The 20,590-nt window shown below is 42.6% G+C and overlaps 1 protein-coding gene across 1 annotated transcript in view; it reads right to left on the bottom strand.

Moving 5' to 3' along the window:
* The window catches only part of LOC126069591 (uncharacterized), an 80,394-nt gene extending 66,283 nt beyond the window's left edge, over positions 1–14,111 (bottom strand). Inside the window, exon 1 of the mRNA XM_049873136.1 lies at positions 14,086–14,111. Coding sequence (XP_049729093.1) covers positions 14,086–14,102 — 17 coding nt within the window. The 5' untranslated portion in view covers positions 14,103–14,111. The remainder of the gene's footprint in view (positions 1–14,085) is intronic.
* Between the last annotated feature and the right edge of the window lie 6,479 nt (positions 14,112–20,590).

Raw genomic sequence — 20,590 nt, 5'->3', positions numbered from 1 at the left:
CTCCAGAACTGGCGTTTAAAAAAATTTTTTTTATTGTGATAAAAATGGATGTAACAGCACGGCATTCACCCATTAAACATTTTCTACACGTTCATTCAGCGACACCGATGACATTTATCATGTTGTGCAACCGTCAGCAGTATCCCTTGTCAAATTTCCGTCCCCAGAAGCAGAACCACGTTCCTTCAGAAATGGTGTCGCCCCTGCCCCTCCCTCCTGTCCTGGTCACCACTATTACAGTTTTGTCTCCTCATTTGCCTCTTCTAGATATTTCATATAAGTGAGATCATACAGTATTTGTCCTTTGGTGACTAACTTACTTCACTCAGAATGATGATTTCTCGGCTCAGCCTAGATCAGACCTTCACTCCTCTTTATGGCTATAGGGTCCCATGACTCGGAACCGACTCAGGACAGCGGTTAATATTCCATTAGATATAATCAGTTAAGGCAGCCCTAGGAAACTAATACCTTATCTCTCTGTGTTTCATCTTGTTAGCGGGCCTGTGGGGTGAAATCTCAGACCCTTCACAGATTCCTGACTTGCCAGGAACGAGCAGAGCCTGGGCGCTGTCACTGTCCTCAAGGAGCTGAGCTTTGGCGGAGGGACACAGCCAGCCTGTGGTGACCCTCGGAGGTCAGGCATTGTAGGCTGCGAAGCCTCTTACAAAACACAGATAACAGAGACTTATGTGGCCCCAAATGTCCATCGCACTGAGTTAGAGAAACCCTAGGCTAGAAACAATGGAAGGAAAGAGCAGTTTGGATTTGTTCCCCACTGTATCTCCTGTGGAAACCGTGGTGGTTTAGTGGTTAAGTGCTAATGCTGCTGACCAAAAGGTCGGCGGTTCGAATCCGCCAGGCGGTCCTTGGAAACTCTACGGGACAGTTCTACTCTGTCCTATAGGGTCTCAATGAGTAGGAATTGACTCGACGGCAACGAGTTTGTTGTTGTTGTTGTTTTTGGGGGGAGGGGTTATATCCTGAGAAAACTCTGTTGCGCAGTGGCTAAAAGTTACAGCTTCTAACCAAAAGGTCGGCAGTTCGAATCCTCTCGCTGGTCCTTGGAAACTCTATGGGGCAGTTCTACTCTGTCAATAGGGTCACTATGAGTCGGAATTGACTCCACTTTGCTTTGGTTTTCTTCTGTTTATAAACCTCACTGTACCTAGCTTCTTCAAGCCATTTGCTCATTCTGGAGTCCAAATGGTCTCCCTACAGGAATAGAGAATAACTGCTCAGAATAAACCTTATGTTCACATTCCAGTGAGTTTTGATTATTTTGAACACCAGATAAATTCCACCCACACTCAGGAATCTTGCTCAGCCCTCCATGGCCAGCTTGCTGCTGATAAGGTCTAAATCGACTCAATTTGCCTTCCTCCAAAAAACTAGTGTTTCTGTTCTTGAATAATCTGAAAAAATGTTCTGCCCTTGCCACATTCTCTCCCATTTGTATGTGTGTGTGTGTTGTACCGGCACATGAATATGAGTTCACCCTTAGCACTTGACTACTAATCAAAAGGTTGATGGTTGGAACTCACCAGTTGTGGTGCGGAAGAAAGGTCTGGAGATCTGCTGTTGTAAATACTACAGTCATCAAAACCACATGGAGCACAGTTCTCCCTGTTTACATGGGGTCCCTACGAGTTAGAGTCAACTCAACAGGAAAGGGCTAGTCAACTGATTTAGGTCCCTTATAAAAGATAAGCTTAAGTCTATGGCAGTTTAGGTAGGGAGCATTAATGGCGGGTTCAAAGAACCCTGTCCATAGGCACTATGTGCGCAGGTAGTACTGAGCTCTGATGGTTGAATTCCATCGTGGTCGCGCTGTGCCCAACGTTAGTGGGAGACGCGCATTCTTTGGGCCCCACGGAGCAGTACCGTCAGTGTCAGAATTCAACATGGGGATCTCTGGGCTTACCCCTGACCTACCGAATCCATTTCTGCTTTTGCACAAGCTCCCCAGGCGAGTCCTATGCACATGCACTTTAAGAAGCATTGGCCTAGTGGTGTTTCTACCATAATTTTATACTTGATTATTTACTTTAGCAGGAGTTAACTTTAGGGCAGCCACTTTTCTGCAGCAGGAAAACGAAATATTCCTTTTTTGCGATTGCCGTTCATGTGTGGAGATAAATCACAGGTTTATGTAGTGTAGTAACGTTCTAGGAAAAAAAAAGAGACAGAGAGAGACATATTGGTGCAGACAAGAGTAGCAAAAAGAAAAAAAAAACCAAAAACACCTAGCCCGCTGGTGCCATCGAGTGGATTCTGACTCATAGCGACCCCAGGTCACAGCTATCGCTGTGACTCCGATGTGCTGTTGTTTGAGTTTAATGTTCAACAGGGAGCGTGGTAGCATTTAGTTGTTTTTGATAAAAAGCTGACAGTTTCAAGTTCTATTGAGTTGAGAAATTGTTTCTGTTGTTATTGTTGGGTGCCATGGAGTCAATTTCAACTCATAGTAACCCCGTGTGACAGAGTAGACCTGCTCTAGTTTCCTGGGCTGTCATCTTTACTGAAGGAGATAGACAGGTCTTCCTCTAGCAAAGCTCCTGGCCGGGTTTGAACCTCCACTTTTATGAAACCACCCAAGTACTTAACCATTGCGCCACTACCTTCAATTAGTAATATATAAAAAACACATCTGGTTTCTAGAAATGACTCTTCTCCTATTATGACGCATTCTCCAATATCTCCAAAAGAGAGCAGGGTAAGCATCAAAAACCCCAAACCCATTGTAGTCCAGTGGATTCCGACTCATAAACCCAATAACCCAATGCGGTCGAGTCGATTCCAACTCATAGCGACCAAAATTAGCAAAAAGCATTTGAAATCGATGTCTGCCCTGTCAGGGAGCACAACAGACAACTCCTGAGGGAGCAGGAGACCAATGGGATACAGACCCCAAATTCTCATGAAAAGACCATACCTAATGGTATGACTGCGACTAGAGGAATCCCGGAGACAATGCTCCCCAGAACTTCTGATGCCACAGGACAGGAACCATTCCCGAAGACAACTCATCAGGCATGAAAAGGACTGGTCAGCTGGGGGGAGAGAGATGCTGATGAAGAGGGAGCTAATTAAATCAGGTGGACACTGGAGAGTGTGTTGGCAGCTCTTGACTGGTGAGGGGATGGGAAGATAGAGAGGGAAGATGGCAAAATTGGCACGAAACGAGAGACTGAAAGGGCTGACTCAATAGGGGGAGAGCAAGTGGGAGAAGGGAGTAAGATGTATGTAAACTTACATGTGACAGACTGATTGGAATGGTAAATGTTCACTTGAAGCTTCATAAAAATTAATTAAAAAAAAAAAAGAAAGAGAACCACAAAGCTCTACTACAAGAAATTCAAAAGGACATACTTAAGTGGAAAAACATACCCTGCTCATGGATAGGAAGACTTAACATAGTAAAAATGTCTATTCTACCAAAAGCCATCTATACATACAATGCACTTCCGATCCAAATTCCAATCTCATTTTTTAAGGTGATAGAGCAACAAATCACCAACTTCATATGGAAGGGAAAGAAGCCTCGGATAAGCAAAGCATTACTGAAAAAGAGGAAGAAAGTGGGAGGCCTCACTCTACCTAATTTCAGAACCTATTATACAGCCACAGTAGTCAAAACAGCCTGGTATTGGTACAACAACAGGCACATAGACCAGTGGAACAGAATTGAGAACCCAGATATAAATCCATCCACATATGAGCAGCTGATATTTGACAAAGGCCCAGTGTCAGTTCATTGGGGAAAGGATAGTCTTTTTAACAAATGGTGCTGGCATAACTGGATATCCATTTGCAAAAAAATGAAACAGGACCCATACCTCACACCATGCACAAAAACTAACTCCAAGTGGTTCAAAGACCTAAACATAAAGACTAAAACGATAAAGATCATGGAAGAAAAAATAGGGACAACCTTAGGAGCCCTAATACAAGGCATAAACAGAATACAAAACATTACCAAAAGTGACAAAGAGAAACCAGATAACTGGGAGCTCCTAAAAATCTGGGAGCTCCTAAAAATCAAACACCTATGCTCATCTAAAGACTTCACCAAAAGAGTAAAAAGACCACCTACAGACTGGGAAAGAATTTTCAGCTATGACATCTCCGACCAGCGCCTGATCTCTAAAATCTACATGATTCTGTCAAAACTCAACCACAAAAAGACAAACAACCCAATCAAGAAGTGGGCAAAGGATATGAACACACACTTCGCTAAAGAAGATATTCAGGCAGCTAACAGATACATGAGAAAATGCTCTCGATCATTAGCCATTAGAGAAATGCAAATTAAAACTACGATGAGATTCCATCTCACTCCAACAAGGCTGGCAATAATCCAAAAAACACCAAATAATAAATGTTGGAGAGGCTGCGGAGAGATTGGAACTCTTATACACTGCTGGTGGGAATGTAAAATGGTACAACCACTTTGGAAATCTATCTGGCGTTATCTTAAACAGTTAGAAATAGAACTACCATACAACCCAGAAATCCCACTCCTCGGAATATACCCTAGAGACATAAGAGCCTTCACACAAACAGATATATGCACACCCATGTTTATTGCAGCTCTGTTTACAATAGCAAAAAGCTGGAAGCAACCAAGGTGTCCATCAACGGATGAATGGGTAAATAAATTGTGGTATATTCACACGATGGAATACTATGCATCGATAAAGAACAGTGACGGATACTGTGAAACATTTCATAACATGGAGAAACCTGGAAGGCATTATGCTGAGCGAAATCAGTCAGAGGCAAAAGGACAAATATTGTATAAGACCACTATTATAAGATCTTGAGAAATAGTATAAACTGAGAAGAACACATACTTTTGTGGTTACGAGGGGAGGAGGGAGGGAGGGAGGGGGGAGGGAGGGAGGGAGGGAGAGGGTTTTTTTACTGATTAATTAGCAGATAAGAACTGCTTTAGGTGAAGGGAAGGACAACACTCAATACATGGAAGGTCAGCTCAATTCGACTGGACCAAAAGCAAAGAAGTTTCCGGGATAAAATGAATGCTTCAAAGGTCAGCGGAGCAAGGGCGGGGGTTTGGGAACCATGGTTTAAGGGGAATTCTAAGTCAATTGGCAAAATAATTCTATTAAGAAAACATTCTGCATCCCACTGTGCATTGTGGCGCCTGGGGTCCTAAAAGCCAACAAGCGGCCATCTAAGATACATCAATTGGTCTCAACCCACCTGGAGCAAAGGCAAAGGAAGAACACCAAGGTCACACGACAACTAAGAACCCAAGAGACAGAAAGGGCCACATGAACCAGAGACCTACATCATCCTGAGACCAGAAGAACTAGTTGGTGCCCGGCCACAATCGATGACTGCCCTGACAGGGAGCACAACAGAGAACTCCTGAGAGACCAGGAGATCAGTGGGATGCAGACCCCAAATTCTCATAAAAAGACCATACTTAATGGTATGACTGGGACTAGAGGAATCCCAGAGACAATGCTCCCCAGAACTTCTGATGCCACAGGACAGGAACCATCCCCGAAGACAACTCATCAGACATGAAAGGGACTGGTCAGTGGAGGGGAGAGAGATGCTGATGAAGAGTGAGCTAATTAAATCAGGTGGACACTGGAGAGTGTGTTGGCAGGTCTTGACTGGAGAGGGGATGGGAAGATAGAGAGGGAAGATGGCAAAATTGGCACGAAACGAGAGACTGAAAGGGCTGACTCAATAGGGGAGAGCAAGTGGGAGAAGGGAGTAAGATGTATGTAAACCTACATGTGACAGAGTGATTGGAATGGTAAATGTTCACTTGAAGCTTCATAAAAATTAATTAAAAAAAAAAAAAAGCATTTGAAAGTATTGCATCTGAAATTGTGCTGCCATCTAGTGGTGCAATTGGAGAATGCTGCCTGAATAGAGATAAAGGCTGGTATTTTTTTGTTCAAGGAGCCCTGGTGGTGCCATGGTTAAGTGGGCGGTTTAAACTCACCAGCTTGGTTGCTAGGAGAGTAACTGGAGCCCTAAGGCTCAGTGGTGAAGAGTTTGGCAGCTAACCAAAAGGTTGGCAGTTCCAATTCACCAGCCTGTCCTTGGAAACCCTATGGGGCAGTTCTAATCTCTCCAAGAGGGTCACTATGAGTTGGAGTCGGCTGGACTGCAGCAGGTTGGCTTTATTTATTTTAACTGTCATCTGTGAGAGGGATCCATCTTTCAAGTCTAGGAGGATTTAGCAAAAGTACAGAAGCCTCACAGAGAGCCAAAACAGAAATATTCATATTTGGGGTGAAGAAGGAATGTGTGCATATTTGATATTTTGTACATGGGCAAAGTTGAAAATAATTTGGCTTTTAAGAACAATAGCTTCGAAACTCACTATAAAATGTATAACTGAGTAATTTATTTAAGCATCTGATTTTTGTGGAAAACTAGTTTTGTATGCAACATTGGAACATTTAAGAGAAGTTTCACTATATCGGGGAGTTTCATTTATTAGATTTAAAAGAGTTATTTACCTCTCTGGGAAGGTGTTTGTTAATTCAGACTGTTGAAGTGATTAAAGCCGGAACTGAGCATAGTGTGTCAAGATTCAAATGGACTTTAAAATGGATGACGGTGTTTCATTAACTTGATTTGAAAATGGTGTCAAGTACTTTCCACAAGCCCCTTAAAAGTGGTTGCTATTATTTGCTTCGTGGTGGGGGCCATCCTATGCATTGTAGGATGTCCAGCAGCATCTCTGGCCTCTACCCACTAGATGCCAATAACATCCTCTGCCAGCTCTGACAATCCAAACTGTGTCCAGACGTTCCCAATGTCCCCTGGGAGCACAATCATCCCCAGCTGAGGACCGCTGACTTAGGCTAACAGATATTGGTTTCTCTTATTAGCAGTTAAGGGTCTTAACATTCCTCATATGCTCCAAAGCCTCAGGAAGACATTCAACGGCTGTTCTCTTATTCAGGGTGTCTCAAAATCGAATGAGCAATAACTCCTACAGCTGTAAAACTCCAGCCATATTTCGATGGCTTAGGACGGGAGGGTGACATTCACACCAATTCCTGCCAAGGATCCAAAGGGTCATGGTTCTCAAGGAGGAGCACAGGAAACCAGTCCTGGTATGGGAAGACTCAGAGTGGCAGCTTCAGTCCAGCCACGGATCCCTGTTTCATTGCCCTTGTCCTGCCTCCCTACAGCATTGACTGGGCTTCTTGTCAGGCTTCTTCCCTGGGGCTTTTCTTCTGGCCCAGCTTTACGGAGTGAAGAGAATGACCTCACAGACTATAGCGGCCCAACTAAAGCCACCCGTTGTGACTTAATCCACATTTCCCAGCCATTGCTCTACAATGCACAGCACAGTATGACCACCCCACTTCCCACCACCCAAGTATCCCAGCTGAACGTGTCGACAGTTCTGAGGTTAAGAAACTGTGCTCTCACCTAACCAATTGTAATGTCTTAAAGACATTAAAGCAGTCAAGAAATGGAACAACGAGTTGCATTGGGCGTATCTACTGCAAAAGACCTCTTTAAAGTTTTAAAAAGCAAAGATGTCACCTGGATGTCTACGGTGCATCTGGCCCAAGCCATGGTCTATCCAGTTGCCTCATACACATGCAAAAATTGGATAGTGAAAAAGGAAGGCAGTAGAATTGGCGCATTCGAACTTTGCTGTCGGTGGAGACTTTTGAATATACCGTGGATTGCCAAAAGAACGAACAAATCGGTCTCAGAGGAAATACAACCAGAATGCTCCTTAGAAGCCAGGATGGCGAGCCTTCGACTTGCTTACTTTGGACACGTCATCAGAAAAGACCAGTTGCTAGGAAAGGACATCATGTTCGGTAGAGAGTCAGTGAAAACTAGGGAAACCCTCCATGAGCTGGATTGACACAACAGCCGCAAGCACGGACTCAAACATGCCAATGATCATAAAGACGGCGCAGGACCGGGGTGCGTTTCCTTCTGTTGTACAGAAAGTCGCCATGAGTTGGAGCCAACTTGGGCAGCAACTAACAACAAAAAGATCTCTAAGCTCTAAACATGATTATTTCCCTATGCACATAGGTGAGTTTTGGCATCAAGTCAGCAGCGACAAGTTTGGTTCAGCTTAGAGCTGGTTGTGTTTACTGATACTGTTTCCCGTGCTGGCTTTACAACACTATTTTTTCATCCCTTTCATTTTGTTGTTGTTGTTGTTTATATTTTCATTGCGGTGGGAATATACATAACAAAATACACACCATCTCAACAATTTCTACTTGTATAATTCAGTGACATTACATTTTTAAAAATACAATTAATATTTTTTACTGTTTCATCAAGGCATTCTTTTTTTTTTTGGCTTTAACAGGGAGAAATTTATTCTCTTACAGTCTACCCAGTGCTGTCGAGTCGATTCCGACTCATAGCGACCCTATAGGACAGAGTAGAACTGCCCCGTAGAGTTTCCAAGGAGCGCCTGGCAGATTTGAACTGCCAACCCTTTGGTTGGCAGCCGTAGAACCACCAGGGTTTGCTCTTACAGTCCAGGAGGCTAGAAATCCCAATTCAGGGTGCCAGCTCCAGGGAAAGGCTTTCTCTCTCTGTCAGCTCTGGAGGAAGGTCCTTGTCATCAATCTTCCTATGGTCTACGAGCTTCTCAGTGCAGGAACCTCGAGTCCAAAGGACACACTCTGCTCCCAGTGCCGATTTCTTGGTGGTAATGAGGTCCCCCTCTCTCTCTACTTGTTTTTCTCTTAAGATACAACCTAATCTGGCAGATTGAGCCCGGCCTCATTGACATAACTGTGACTAATCCCACCTCATTAACACCATAAAGGTAGCATTTACAACACAGAGGAAAACCACGTCAGATGACAAAATGGTAGACAACCACACAATACTGACAATCATGGACTAGCCAAGTTGAAAGGCATTTTTTGGGAGACACAATTCAAGCCGTGACAGTAGTATTCTATTGTGTAGTTTACTTAGCTAGTTCCCAATTGCTGGTCACTTGGATTGTTTTCAGTTTTCCTTTTCCTTTTTCTACCATTCTACGCGATGTCTGAGTTAATGTTTGTACAAATATCATTTGCACAAGTGTACAGATGTTCAAGGGTGTTTGTAGGACAAAGTCCAGAAGTGGGGTTGCTGGCTGAGAGGGCCAACGACAGATAGTGAAGCCGATAGATAAAGCCAGAATCCCCTGCACAGGAGTCAACTGTACTCTGCTAATAATATTTGAGAATGTCGGTTTCCCTTGGCCCCAACCAAAAACTGTATCATCAGATTGTAGGATCGTTTGACATTCTGAGAGTTGAAAATATTTCAGTACAGTTTTAATGTGTACTTCTCAATACGGAGGATTGAATATCTACTCACGTTCAACACGTGTATTTCCTTTTTTGTGAACACTTGTTTTTAATCCTTGTCCATTTTTTATGGGACTGGTGTTTCTAAGGCCTTTTTTTTATATGTTAAGGATATTACTCTTTGGTTAATACTTTCAGTTGCAAATATTTATTTCCAATTTGTCATTTATCCTTTGAGTTTATCATTTCTCCTCCTTCTCTTCCTTTTTTCTTTTTCCTCCTCTTCCTTCTACTCCTATTATTTTATAGGCACGTAAACTAAATTTAGAGCAATTGGAATCGTAAAGACTGCCCTAAGAACTAGTTTGATAAATAAATTGTTAATTCCATAGGTGAAAACAGATAATTCTAATAATTTATTTGGACTTTTCAGTGCAAAAATCTCCCATAGGCTAAATAAATCTACTTAAAAGCAAAGAATAAAAAGTAAACTTGAAGTATCTGTAAAGCATTGTGATTTTCTGCTTACCTGGGAATCCTGAATAGTCAATTAACTTCTGTAAAAACAACTAGGAGTAATGAGGTGGAACCCAGAACCTAGTCTACTAGATGCCCAAGCCAATACACCTTTTTTTATATATGTAATTTTTTTGGTGCTTTAGGTGAAAGCTTACAGCGCACGTTAATTTCTCATTCAAAAATGTATACACGGATTGTTTTGTGACATTAGCTGCAATCCCCACCATGTGACAGCCCATTCCCCCTTTCCACCCCGGGCTCCCTGTGTCCATTCGACCAGTTCCTGTCCCTTCCTGCCTTCTTATCCTGCTTTTGGACAGGAGCTACCCATTTGGTCTCTTACATCTGATTGAACTAAGAAGCACATTCCTCAGGCGTATCGTTTTTGTTTTATACTCCTGTCTAATCTTTGTCTGAAGAGTGGGCATCAGGAATGGATTCACTTGTGGGTTAACAGAGAGTCTAGGACCATAGTTTGGGGGGTTCCTCCAGTCTCTGTCAGACCATGAAGGCTGATCTTTTTACATGAATTTGGGTTCTGGTCTACATTTTTCTCCTGCTCTGTCCAGGACTCTCTGTTGTGTTCCCTGTCAAGGTGGTCATTGGTGGTAGCCAAGCACCATCTAGTTCTCCTGGTCTCGGGCAGATGGAGTCTCTGGGTCATGTGGTCCCTTAGCCCTCTAGAATAATATTTTTCTTGTGTCTGTGGTTTTCTTCATTGTCCTTTGCTCCAAGTGGGATAGGACCAATAGATGTATCTTAGATGGCTGCTCGAAAGCTTTTAAAGACCCCAGACGCCACTCACCAAAGTGGGATGTAGAACATTTTCTTAATAAACTTGGTCATGTCAATTGACCTACATGTCCCCCGAAACTATGGCCCCAGGCCCCAATCCCAGCGACTCTGTCCCTCAAAGTATTTGGTTGTGTTCAGGGAACTTCTTAGCTTTTGGTTTAGTCCAGTTGTGCTGACTTCCCCTGTATTGTATGTTGTCCTTCCCTTCACCAAAGTTGACAACAGCCTTGAGGTTCACCCATTCTCACTATCCTTTTCCAAATCATTCCACCCCCATTACATAAACTCCATGCCTCCTAAGCAAAAGCTCTCCTTCCTGCCTTTGATTTTTGACAGTGTGTGTACAGAAGAAGGGGCCCTGGTGGCACAGTAGTTAAGTGCTCAGCTGCTAACCAAAAGGTTGGTGGTTCAAACCCACCAGCTGCTCCAAGGGAGAAAGATGTGGCAATCTGCTTCCATGAAGGTTACAGCCTTGGAAACCCTATGGGGCAGTTGTCCTCTGTCCTATGGGATCACTATGAGTCAGGTATATATAGAAGGTGATTACCTGCAGATCTCAGGAAGTGAAGGCTTCAAAGAAAGGAACAGGTTTATAGCAAGGGGCACAAAAGGAGAAAATCAGTTTCAGACACACCCTGACAAGTCAAATAAGGATGTTTACTTCAAATGAGTGGATGGCTGCGACAATGTTATGTATATGTAAGAAATTTCTTCAGGAAAAGTATACGTCGCCATTCCAAAAAGTAAAAGCCCTCAGAAGACTCTTTGTTTTGAACTTCTGCCCAAAATTGTGGGCTCCACATGAATCTGTGTTAGTAAATATCGCTCAAACAGGAAGCTGAAGGCACTGATAACAGACAGGAAGGTAGTTGTGATTGCCAATGGGAGGACATAGGAGCCCCTTTCCCATATCAGTGCTTCTTTTTTAACAGGAAAGCTCTCTGGAAAGTCAAAGGTGGTTTCTCCAGAAAAATCCGCACTGAAATTCCAGATCACTGCACTCAGGGTACAGCAAGAGCTGAGCAAAAGAAGGTGGGTGCAGATTTTGTAATACAATTCGAAGAAACTCTGGGTACGGAGATTTGATCCAACTGACCCAAAGGGTCATTGTGCCAAAACTCAGGACTACTGACTTCATCAAATTAGCTAACACGATCAGCTCCTGCGCATACGTGATTTCATCAGGAAGGGCCCAGCTCCCATCCATAACACACACCTGCCCCATCTTGACCAGCACGCCAGAGATGTTAAGGTTTTGAATATAAAAAACTTCCCAAAGTCCAATAGACACCATGGGAACGATCTCGCTGTCCACTTCCCACACTCGCCAGGATCTGCTCATTGCCAGGATGATGCCACATGTCCAAGACATGTAACTGAAAAGGAGGCCGAGGAGTTCGCGGAGAAAGTGCTTCATTTCAAGTCGACTGCAGACAGGGTAGAGGAGTTATGAAGTCAAGCCAGGAACACCAAGGAGGAAAAAAAAATAGATTAGATGAGCTACAGTTTCAAAGGTGCTGACTATTTACATCTTGCCTGAGGTGATATTTACCTATTCTATCTCTTTCCTGGCCTTCAATTAGTGCTCTAAGTATCTTCTATAAGAATAAAAGAAGCCGAATCTTTAACTTTTAAACCAAAAATATCCCCCGAAGTCATCTGAACCCCTAACAATAATTTAGCTTAACTGGTAAAAAGGACATTCGTTGCCGTCAAGTCGATTCCGACTCATAGCGACCCTATTGGACAGAGTAGAACTGCGCCATAGGGTTTCCAAGGAGCGGCTGGTGGGTTCAAACCTCTGACCTCTTGGTTAGCCGCCAGGCTCTTAACCACTGTGCCACCAGGGCTCCAGAAAAAGCAAGGGAGGAAGCCAAAGAAGTTAAAGAATCGTCCGTGTCCCATGTAGAAATACACATAGACATTTGCTAATGAAATATCAAGGGGGAAAGGCACGCTTCCCTGGCTGCACACAAAATCTCCCCAGAATGGTCGTGGGACTTCCCCTGGCCTGGCATATAAAGTAAACAATAACACAGTGAGGAACGTGCTTCTTAGCTCAATCAGGCAGAGGAGACCTAATGGGCAACACCTGCCCAAAAGCAAAGCTGAGGAGGCAGGAAGGGCCAGGAATACTGGAGAGTGGAAATGGGGAACCTGGGGTGGAAAGGGGGAGAGTGCTCACACATTGGGGGGATGGCAACCAATGTTCTGAAACAATTGGCGGATACATTTTGGAATGAGAAACTGATCTGCTCTGTCAACTTTTACCTAAAGTATATTAAAAAACAAGTGAGGGAGGAACAACTCGGAAAAGGAGGGTGAGAACGGTTGCCCAGCTTGAAGCGTGTAATTAACATCACTAAATGGTACGTGTAGAAACTACTGAACCGGTGTGTGTTTTGCTGTGTATATTCTCAACAACAACACAATAAATAAAATCTAGAAAAGAAAAGAAGTCTATAAGTCCATGACCATTGTGGGAATATCTATTTGTAAGACATTTTTGGAGTATAATTTCCCTGTATCTATGAAAAACTGACATGTTGTACCTTGCTCAGCAACTCCAATTCCAGGAATTTGTACTAAGTATTTAGACTGTGGGACAGTTCTACTCTATCCTATAGGGTGGCTATGAGTCGGAATCGACTCGACGGCACTGGGTTTTGGTTTTTTTTATTTAGATTGTGAACCAACTGAAGTGCATTTCTTGTCAATTCGAACTCTTGGGAGTAAGAAGCAGGGATACTCAGAAAACTGTCCTCATACGACTTCCCCCTCAGTTGCTTTGCACAGAAGGGTATGATATAGGGTCTGCTCAGAGTCACCAGGTGTGTGGCTAATGTAAGTGACTGTCCGTACGGAGCATTTTGGAGCCTCCGATCTTTATCCCCTTGCTGCGAAGCCTGATATTCCCAACAACTTCAGAGTTCTTGCCATTAGACACATGCTTCCTGGCTAATAGTCCATGGCGTTTATTCACATCAAAAGACACCAACATACAGACAAATTCCATGCCCACTAAAATCACGGCGATCTGTGGCCTTCTCTATGTCCCACAAAAAGTGAATCTTGACTAATAGCAGCATATGGGAAGATCTAAAATCTACTTCCCTTCTGGTCTCTGTTCTCTCGATTTGACTCAAGACCTTTTAAGATTAGATACTTCATAAAGAGCAAAGATGCAATGGGTTTATTAAAGGAATTACACCCTGTGGTTTGGTGACACCATCACACATAGCTAAGTCACACATTAGGCATTTACTTTCTTCCCACATTGACACTAAATCCTGTCATGGTTCTCATGTAAAGAGCGATGTGGCGGTGGAGGTAACATTGGCCAATGTGAGGAGTTACAACTTACATTCAAAGTGATACTCAGATGGCCTCATTTTAACTGCCAACGGCATACAGCCTAGCAGTCCGTGATGAAAATGAAATGAAGCTTGTTTACAGCAACAGAAAGGCGGCCTAGGCTTACCTGCTTTGTTTGGCCATCACGGGACATCTGATCTTTTCTGAGGGAAGATGAAGAGATTAAAGGCGGCCACCAAAAAGCCTCAGTGACCTCAGCCAGGGCAAAAATATAACTAAACCACAGTGCTTCACCCTGACAAAGAAAAAAGGAGAGGAGGACTTCTCAGAAGTGCTAACAGTGGTAACTGCCAGCTTGAGAGGTCGTTGGAAATTGAAATATTCTTACATTTCCATAACTACCAGGGCTGGTCAGAGAGTTCTGAAAATGGTAGTCACATGACAGAGGCAAACTAGGGGGCCAGAGGAGTCAGATACCACTTGAAAACTGAAGGCTTTCTAGATTTAAAGTTCTTTTTTTGAGGTCCTAACCCACCCACAGAGCCCTGGTGGAGCAGGGGTTAAGAGCTATGGCTGCTAACCAAAATGCTAGCAGTTCAAATCTACCAGCTGTTCCTAGGAAACCCTATGGGGCAGTTCTACTCTGTCCTGTAGGGTCACTATGAGTTGACGCGACAGCAATGGGTTTTGTTTTTTTTTAACCCCATCCCCGTGTACCTTGGAAGAAAGGCCTGGCAATCTGCTTCTAAAGTATCCTATTTTAAAAAAGTAAAACCATTGCCATCAAATCAATCCTGACTTTTAGTGACCTTATAGGATTTTCTTGGCTGTCATCTTTATGGAAGCAGATCTCCAGGCCTTTTCGTTGGCAGTACCACTGGGTGGATTAGAACCACCAACCTTTAGGTTGGTAAAAAGAAATCTTTTATTTTTCTTAGTTGAGTGCAAATTGTTTGTACCACCCTAAACCAAACCAAAGCCATTGCCATTGAGTCAATTCCAACTCATGACGACCCTATACGATAGAGTAGAATTGCCCCATGGGTTTCCAAGGCCGTCATCTTTATGGAAGCAGGCTGCCACATCTTTGTCCCGCTGAGCGGCTGGTGGATTTGAACCATCGACCTTTCAGTTAGCAGCTGAGGACTTAAGCACTGCGCTACCACAGCTCCATTGTGAAAAGTGTGACAGCCATGAAAACCCTATGGAGCACAGTTCTACTCTGCACACATGGGGTCGCCATGAGTCGGAATTGACTCAATTAACAACAGCTTAAAATCACTGTAATTCCTAAGAGTCTTAGTAAGTTGGGAAACTTTAGGAAGGTACACAGTGGATGGAAAGGTCTTCCGTGATAGGAGCCAGAAGCCAGCACCAGAGAAGTCAGGGCGATCTGGAATGTACCCTCCTAAATTTCCTTGCAGAGGCACCCAGGGTTAGAAAGCAACAGTCTCAAATTCATAAGACCCTTAAACCTGTTGACCCATTGCCATCAAGTCGATTTCGACTCATGGTGACCCTATAGACAGAGTAGAACTGCCTCACAGGGTTTCCAAGGAGCAGCTGGTGGATTCGAACTGCCAACCTTTTTTTGGTTTGTTTACTTTACTGATCTTCATTTATTTATTGTGTTTTAGGTGAAAGTTTACAGCTCAATTTCTGCAAAACTTATACACACATTGTTATGTGCCCCAAGTTGTTACCCCTATAATGTGAGAGCACGTTCCTCCCTTCTACCCCAGGTTTCCCGTGTCTACTCAACCAGCTCCTGTCCCTTTCTTCCTTCTCATCTCGCCTCCAGACAGGAGCTGCCCATTAGTCTCACGTATCTACTTGAACTAAGAAGCACTCTCTTCATGAGTATCATTTCATGGTTTATAGTCCAGTCTAATCTTTGTCTGAACAGTTGGCCTTGGAATGGTTTTAGTTCTGGGTTAACAGAGAGTCCGGGGGCAAGCCTTCTGGAGTTCCTCCAGTCTCAGTCAGACCATTAAGTCTGGTCTTTTTACGTGAATTTGAGTTCTGCAGAACACTTTTCTCCTGCTCTGTCAGGGACTCTCTGTTGTGTTCCCTGTCAGGGTGGTCACTGGTGGTAGCCAGCCACTATCTAGTTCTGGTCTCAGGCTGATGGAGTCTCTGGTTTAGGTGGTGAACTGCCAACCTTTTGGTTACCGGCTAAGCTTTTAACCACTGTGCCACCAGGTTTTTTTTTTTTTAATTAAACTTTTTTTTTTAATAATTTTTGTTGTGCTTTAAGTGAAAGTTTACAAATCAAGTCAGTCTCTCACACAAAAACCCATATACACCTTGCTACACACTCCCAAGTACTCTCCCCCTAATGAGACAGCCTGTTCTCTCCCTCCACTCTCTCTTTTCGTGTCCTTTTTGCCAGTTTCTAACCCCCTCCACCCTCTCATCTCCCCTCTAGGCAGGAGATGTCAACATAGTCTCAAGTGTCCACCTGATCTAAGAAGTTCACTCCTCACCAGCATCCCTCTCCAACCCATTGTCCAGTCCAATCCATGTCTGACGAGTTGGCTTCGGGAATGGTTCCTGTCCTGGGCCAACAGAAGGTCTGGGGTCCGTGACCACCGGGGTCCTTCCAGTCTCAGTCAGACCGTTAAGTCTGGTCTTTTTAGGAGAATTTGGGGTCTGCATCCCACTGCTCTCCTGCTCCCTCAGGGGTTCTCTGTTGTGCTCCCTGTCAGGGCAGTCATCGGTTGTGGGCAGGCACCATCTAGTTCTTCTAGTCTCAGGATGATGTAGTCACAGATTCATGTGGCCCTTTCTGTCTCTTGGGCTCGTAATCACCTTGTGTCCTTGGTGTTCTTCATTCTCCTTTGATCCAGGTGGGCTGAGACCAATTGATGCATCTTAGATGGCTGCTTGCTAGCGTTTAAGACCCCAGACACCACTCTTCAAACTGGGATGCAGAATGTTTTGTTAATAGATTTTATTATGCCAATTGACTTAGATGTCCCCTGAAACCATGGTCGCCAGACCGCTGCCCCTGCTACGCTGGCCTTCAAAGCATTCAGTTTATTCAGGAAACTTCTTTGCTTTTGGTTTAGTCCAATTGTGCTGACCTCCCCTGTACTATGTGCTGTGTTTCCCTTCACCTAAAGTAGTTCTTATCTACTACCTAATTAGTGAATACCCCTCTCCCACCCTCCCTCCCTTCCCCCTCTCGTAACCACAAAAGAATGTTTTCTTTTCAGTTTAAACTATTTCTCGAGTTCTTATAATAGTGGTCTTATACAATATTTGTCCTTTTGCAACTGACTCATTTCACTCAGCATAATGCCTTCCAGGTTCCTCCATGTTATGAAATGTTTCACATATTCCTCACTGTTCTTTATCGATGCGTAGTATTCCATCGTGTGAATATGCCATAATTTATTTACCCATTCATCCATTGATGGGTACCTTGGTTGCTTCCATGTTTTTGCTATTGTAAACACTGCTGCAATAAACATGGGTGTGCATATATCTGTTGGTGTAAAGGCTCTTATTTCTCTAGGATATATTCCAAGGAGTGGGATTGCTGGATCGTATGGTAGTTCTATTTCTAGCTTTTTAAGGAAGCGCCAAATCGATTTCCAAAGTGGTTGTACCATTTGACATTCCCACCAGCAGTGTAGAAGTGTTCCAATCCCTTCACAGCCTCTCCAACATTTATTATCTTGTGTTTTTGGATTAATGCCAGCCTCATTGGAGAGAGATGAAATCTCATCGTAGTTTTGATTTGCATTTCTCTAATGGCTAATGATCGTGAGCATTTCCTCATGTATCTGTTAGCTACCTGAATGTCTTCTTTAGTGAAGTGTTTGTTCATATCTTTTGCCCATTATTTAATTGGGTTATTTGTCTTTTTGCAGTTGAGTTTTTGCAGTATCATGTAGATTTTAGAGATCAGGCGCTGATCAGAAATGTCATAGCTAAAAACTTTTTTCCGGTCTGTAGGTAGTCTTTTTACTCTTTTGGTGAAGTCTTTGGATGAGCATAAGCGTTTGATTTTCAGGAGCTCCCAGTGATCTGGTTTTTCTTCTACATTCTTTATCGGGTTTTCTATACTGTTTATGCCATGTATTAGGGCTCCTAGCGCTGTTCCTATTTTTTTCTTCCATGATCTTTATCGTTTTAGATTTTATATTTAGGTGTTTGATCCATTTTGAGTTAGTTTTTGTGCATGGAGTGAGGTATGGGTCTTGTTTCATTTTTTTGCAGATGAATATCCAGTTATGCCAGCACCATTTGTTAAAAAGACTGTCTTTTCCCTGTTTAACTTTTTGGGGCATTTATGAAAAATTTTTTTTTTTTTTTTTTATCAAATATCAACTGCTCATATGTGTGTGGATTTATGTCTGGATTCTCAATTCTGTTCCATTGGTCCATGTATCTGTTGTTGTACCAGTACCAGGCCGTTTTGACTACTGTGGCGGTATGATAGGTTCTGAAATCAGTTAAAGTAAGGCCTCCCACTTTGTTCTTCTTTTTCAGTAATGCCTTATTTATCCGGGGCCTCTTTCCCTTCCATATGAAATTGGTGATTTGTTTCTCCCTCTCATTAAAGAATGTCCTTGGGATTTGGATCGGAATTGCATTACATGTAGAGATCGCTTTTGGTAGAATAGACATTTTTATAATGTTAAGTCTTCCTATCCATGAGCAAGGTATGTTCTTCCACTTATGTAAGTCTCTTTTGGTTTCTTGCAGAAGTGTACCGTAGTTTTCTTTGTATAAGTCTTTTACATCTATGGTAAGATTTATTCCTAAGTATTTTATCTTCTTGAGGGCTACTGTAAATGGCATTGATTTGGTGATTTCCACTTCGATGTTCTTTTTGTTGGTGTAGAGGAATCCAAGTGATTTTTGTATGTTTATCTTGTATCCTGATACTCCACTGAACTCTTCTATTAGTTTCAGTAGTTTTCTGGAGGATTCCTTAGGGTTTTCTGTGTATAAGATCATGTCATCTGCAAACAGAGATACTTTGACTTCTTCCTTGCCAATCTGAATGCCCTTTATTTCTTTATCTAGCCTAATTGCTCTGGCTAGGACTTCCAGCACAATGTCAAATAAGAGTGGTGCCATCCTTGTCTGGTTCCCAATCTCAATGGGAATGTTTTCAGGCTCTCTCCATTTAGGGTGATGTTGGCTGTTGGCTTTGTATAAATGCCCTTGATTATGTTGAGAAATTTTCCTTCTATTCCTATTTTGCTGAGAGTTTTTATCATGAATGAGTGTTGAACTTTGTCAAATGCCTTTTCTGCATCAATGATTAAATCATGTAATTCTTGTCTTTTGTTTTACTTATATGGTGGATTACATTAATTGTTTTTCTAATGTTGAACCATCCCTGCATACCTGGTATGAATCCCACTTGGTCATGGTGAATTATTTTTTTGATATGTTGTTGAATTCTATTGGCTAGAATTTTGTTGAGGACTTTTGCATCTACATTCATGAGGTATCCAGGTCTATAATTTTCTTTTCTTGTGGTGTCTTTACCTGGTTTTGGTATCAGGGATATGGTGGCTTCATAGAATGAGTTTGGAAGCATTCCATCCTTTTCTATGCTCAGAAATACCTTTAGTAGTAGTGGTGTTAACTCTTCTCTGAAAGTTTGGTAGAACTCTGCAGTGAAGCCCTCCGGACCAAGGCTTTTTTTTTGTTGGGAGTTTTTTGATTACCTTTTCAATCTCTTCTTTTGTTATGGCTCTGCCTCTGTTTGTGTTAGTTTAGGTAGGTAGTGTGTTTCTAGGAATTCGTCCATTTCTTCTAGGTTTACAAATTTGAGTATAGTTTTTCATAGTAATCAGATATGATTCTTTTAATTTCAGTTGGGTCTGTTGTAATATCGCCCGTCTCATTTCTTATTTGGGTTATTTGCTTCCTCTCCTGTTTTTCTTTTGTCAGTTTGGCCAATGGTTTATCAATTTTGTTGAGTTTTTCAAAAAACCAGCTTTTGGTCTGGTTAATGCTTTCAATTGCTTTTCTGTTCTCTATTTCATTTAGTTCTGCTCTAATTTTTATTATTTGTTTTCTCCTGGTGCCTGTGGGTTTCTTTTGTTGCTCTCTTTCTATTTGTTCAAGTTGTAGGGATAGTTCTTTGATTTTGGTCCTTTCTTCTTTTTGGATGTGTGCATTTATTGATATAAATTGGCCTCTGAGCACCGCTTTTGCTGTGTCCCAAAGGTTCTGACAGGAAGTGTTTTCATTCTCATTGGATTCTCTGAATGTCTTTATTCCATCCTTAATGTCTTCCATAATCCAGTCTTTTTTGAGCAGGGTATTGTTCAGTTTCCAAGTGTTTGATTTCTTTTCCCTGTTTTTCCTGTTATTGATTTCCACTTTTATAGTCTTATGGTCAGAGAAGATGCTTTGTAATATTTCGATGTTTTGGATTCTACTAAGGCTTGCTTTATGACCTAATATGTGGTCTATTCTAGAGAATGTTCCATGTGCGCTAGGAAAGAAAGTATACAGTTGGTTGCTGTTGGGTGGAGTGTTCTGTATATGTCTACGAGGTCAAGTCAGTTGGTTGTGGCATTTAGATCTTCCGTGTCTTTATTAAGCTTCTTTCTGGATGTCCTGTCCTTCACCGAAAGTGGTGTGTTGAAGTCTCCTACTATTATTGTGGAGCTGTCTATATCACTTTTCAATGCTGA

The sequence above is a fragment of the Elephas maximus genome, chromosome X (genome assembly GCF_024166365.1).
Source record: "Elephas maximus indicus isolate mEleMax1 chromosome X, mEleMax1 primary haplotype, whole genome shotgun sequence".
NCBI lineage: Eukaryota > Metazoa > Chordata > Mammalia > Proboscidea > Elephantidae > Elephas > Elephas maximus.
Note: the sequence above shows the minus strand (reverse complement) of the source record. Positions and strands in the feature narration are given on the sequence as shown.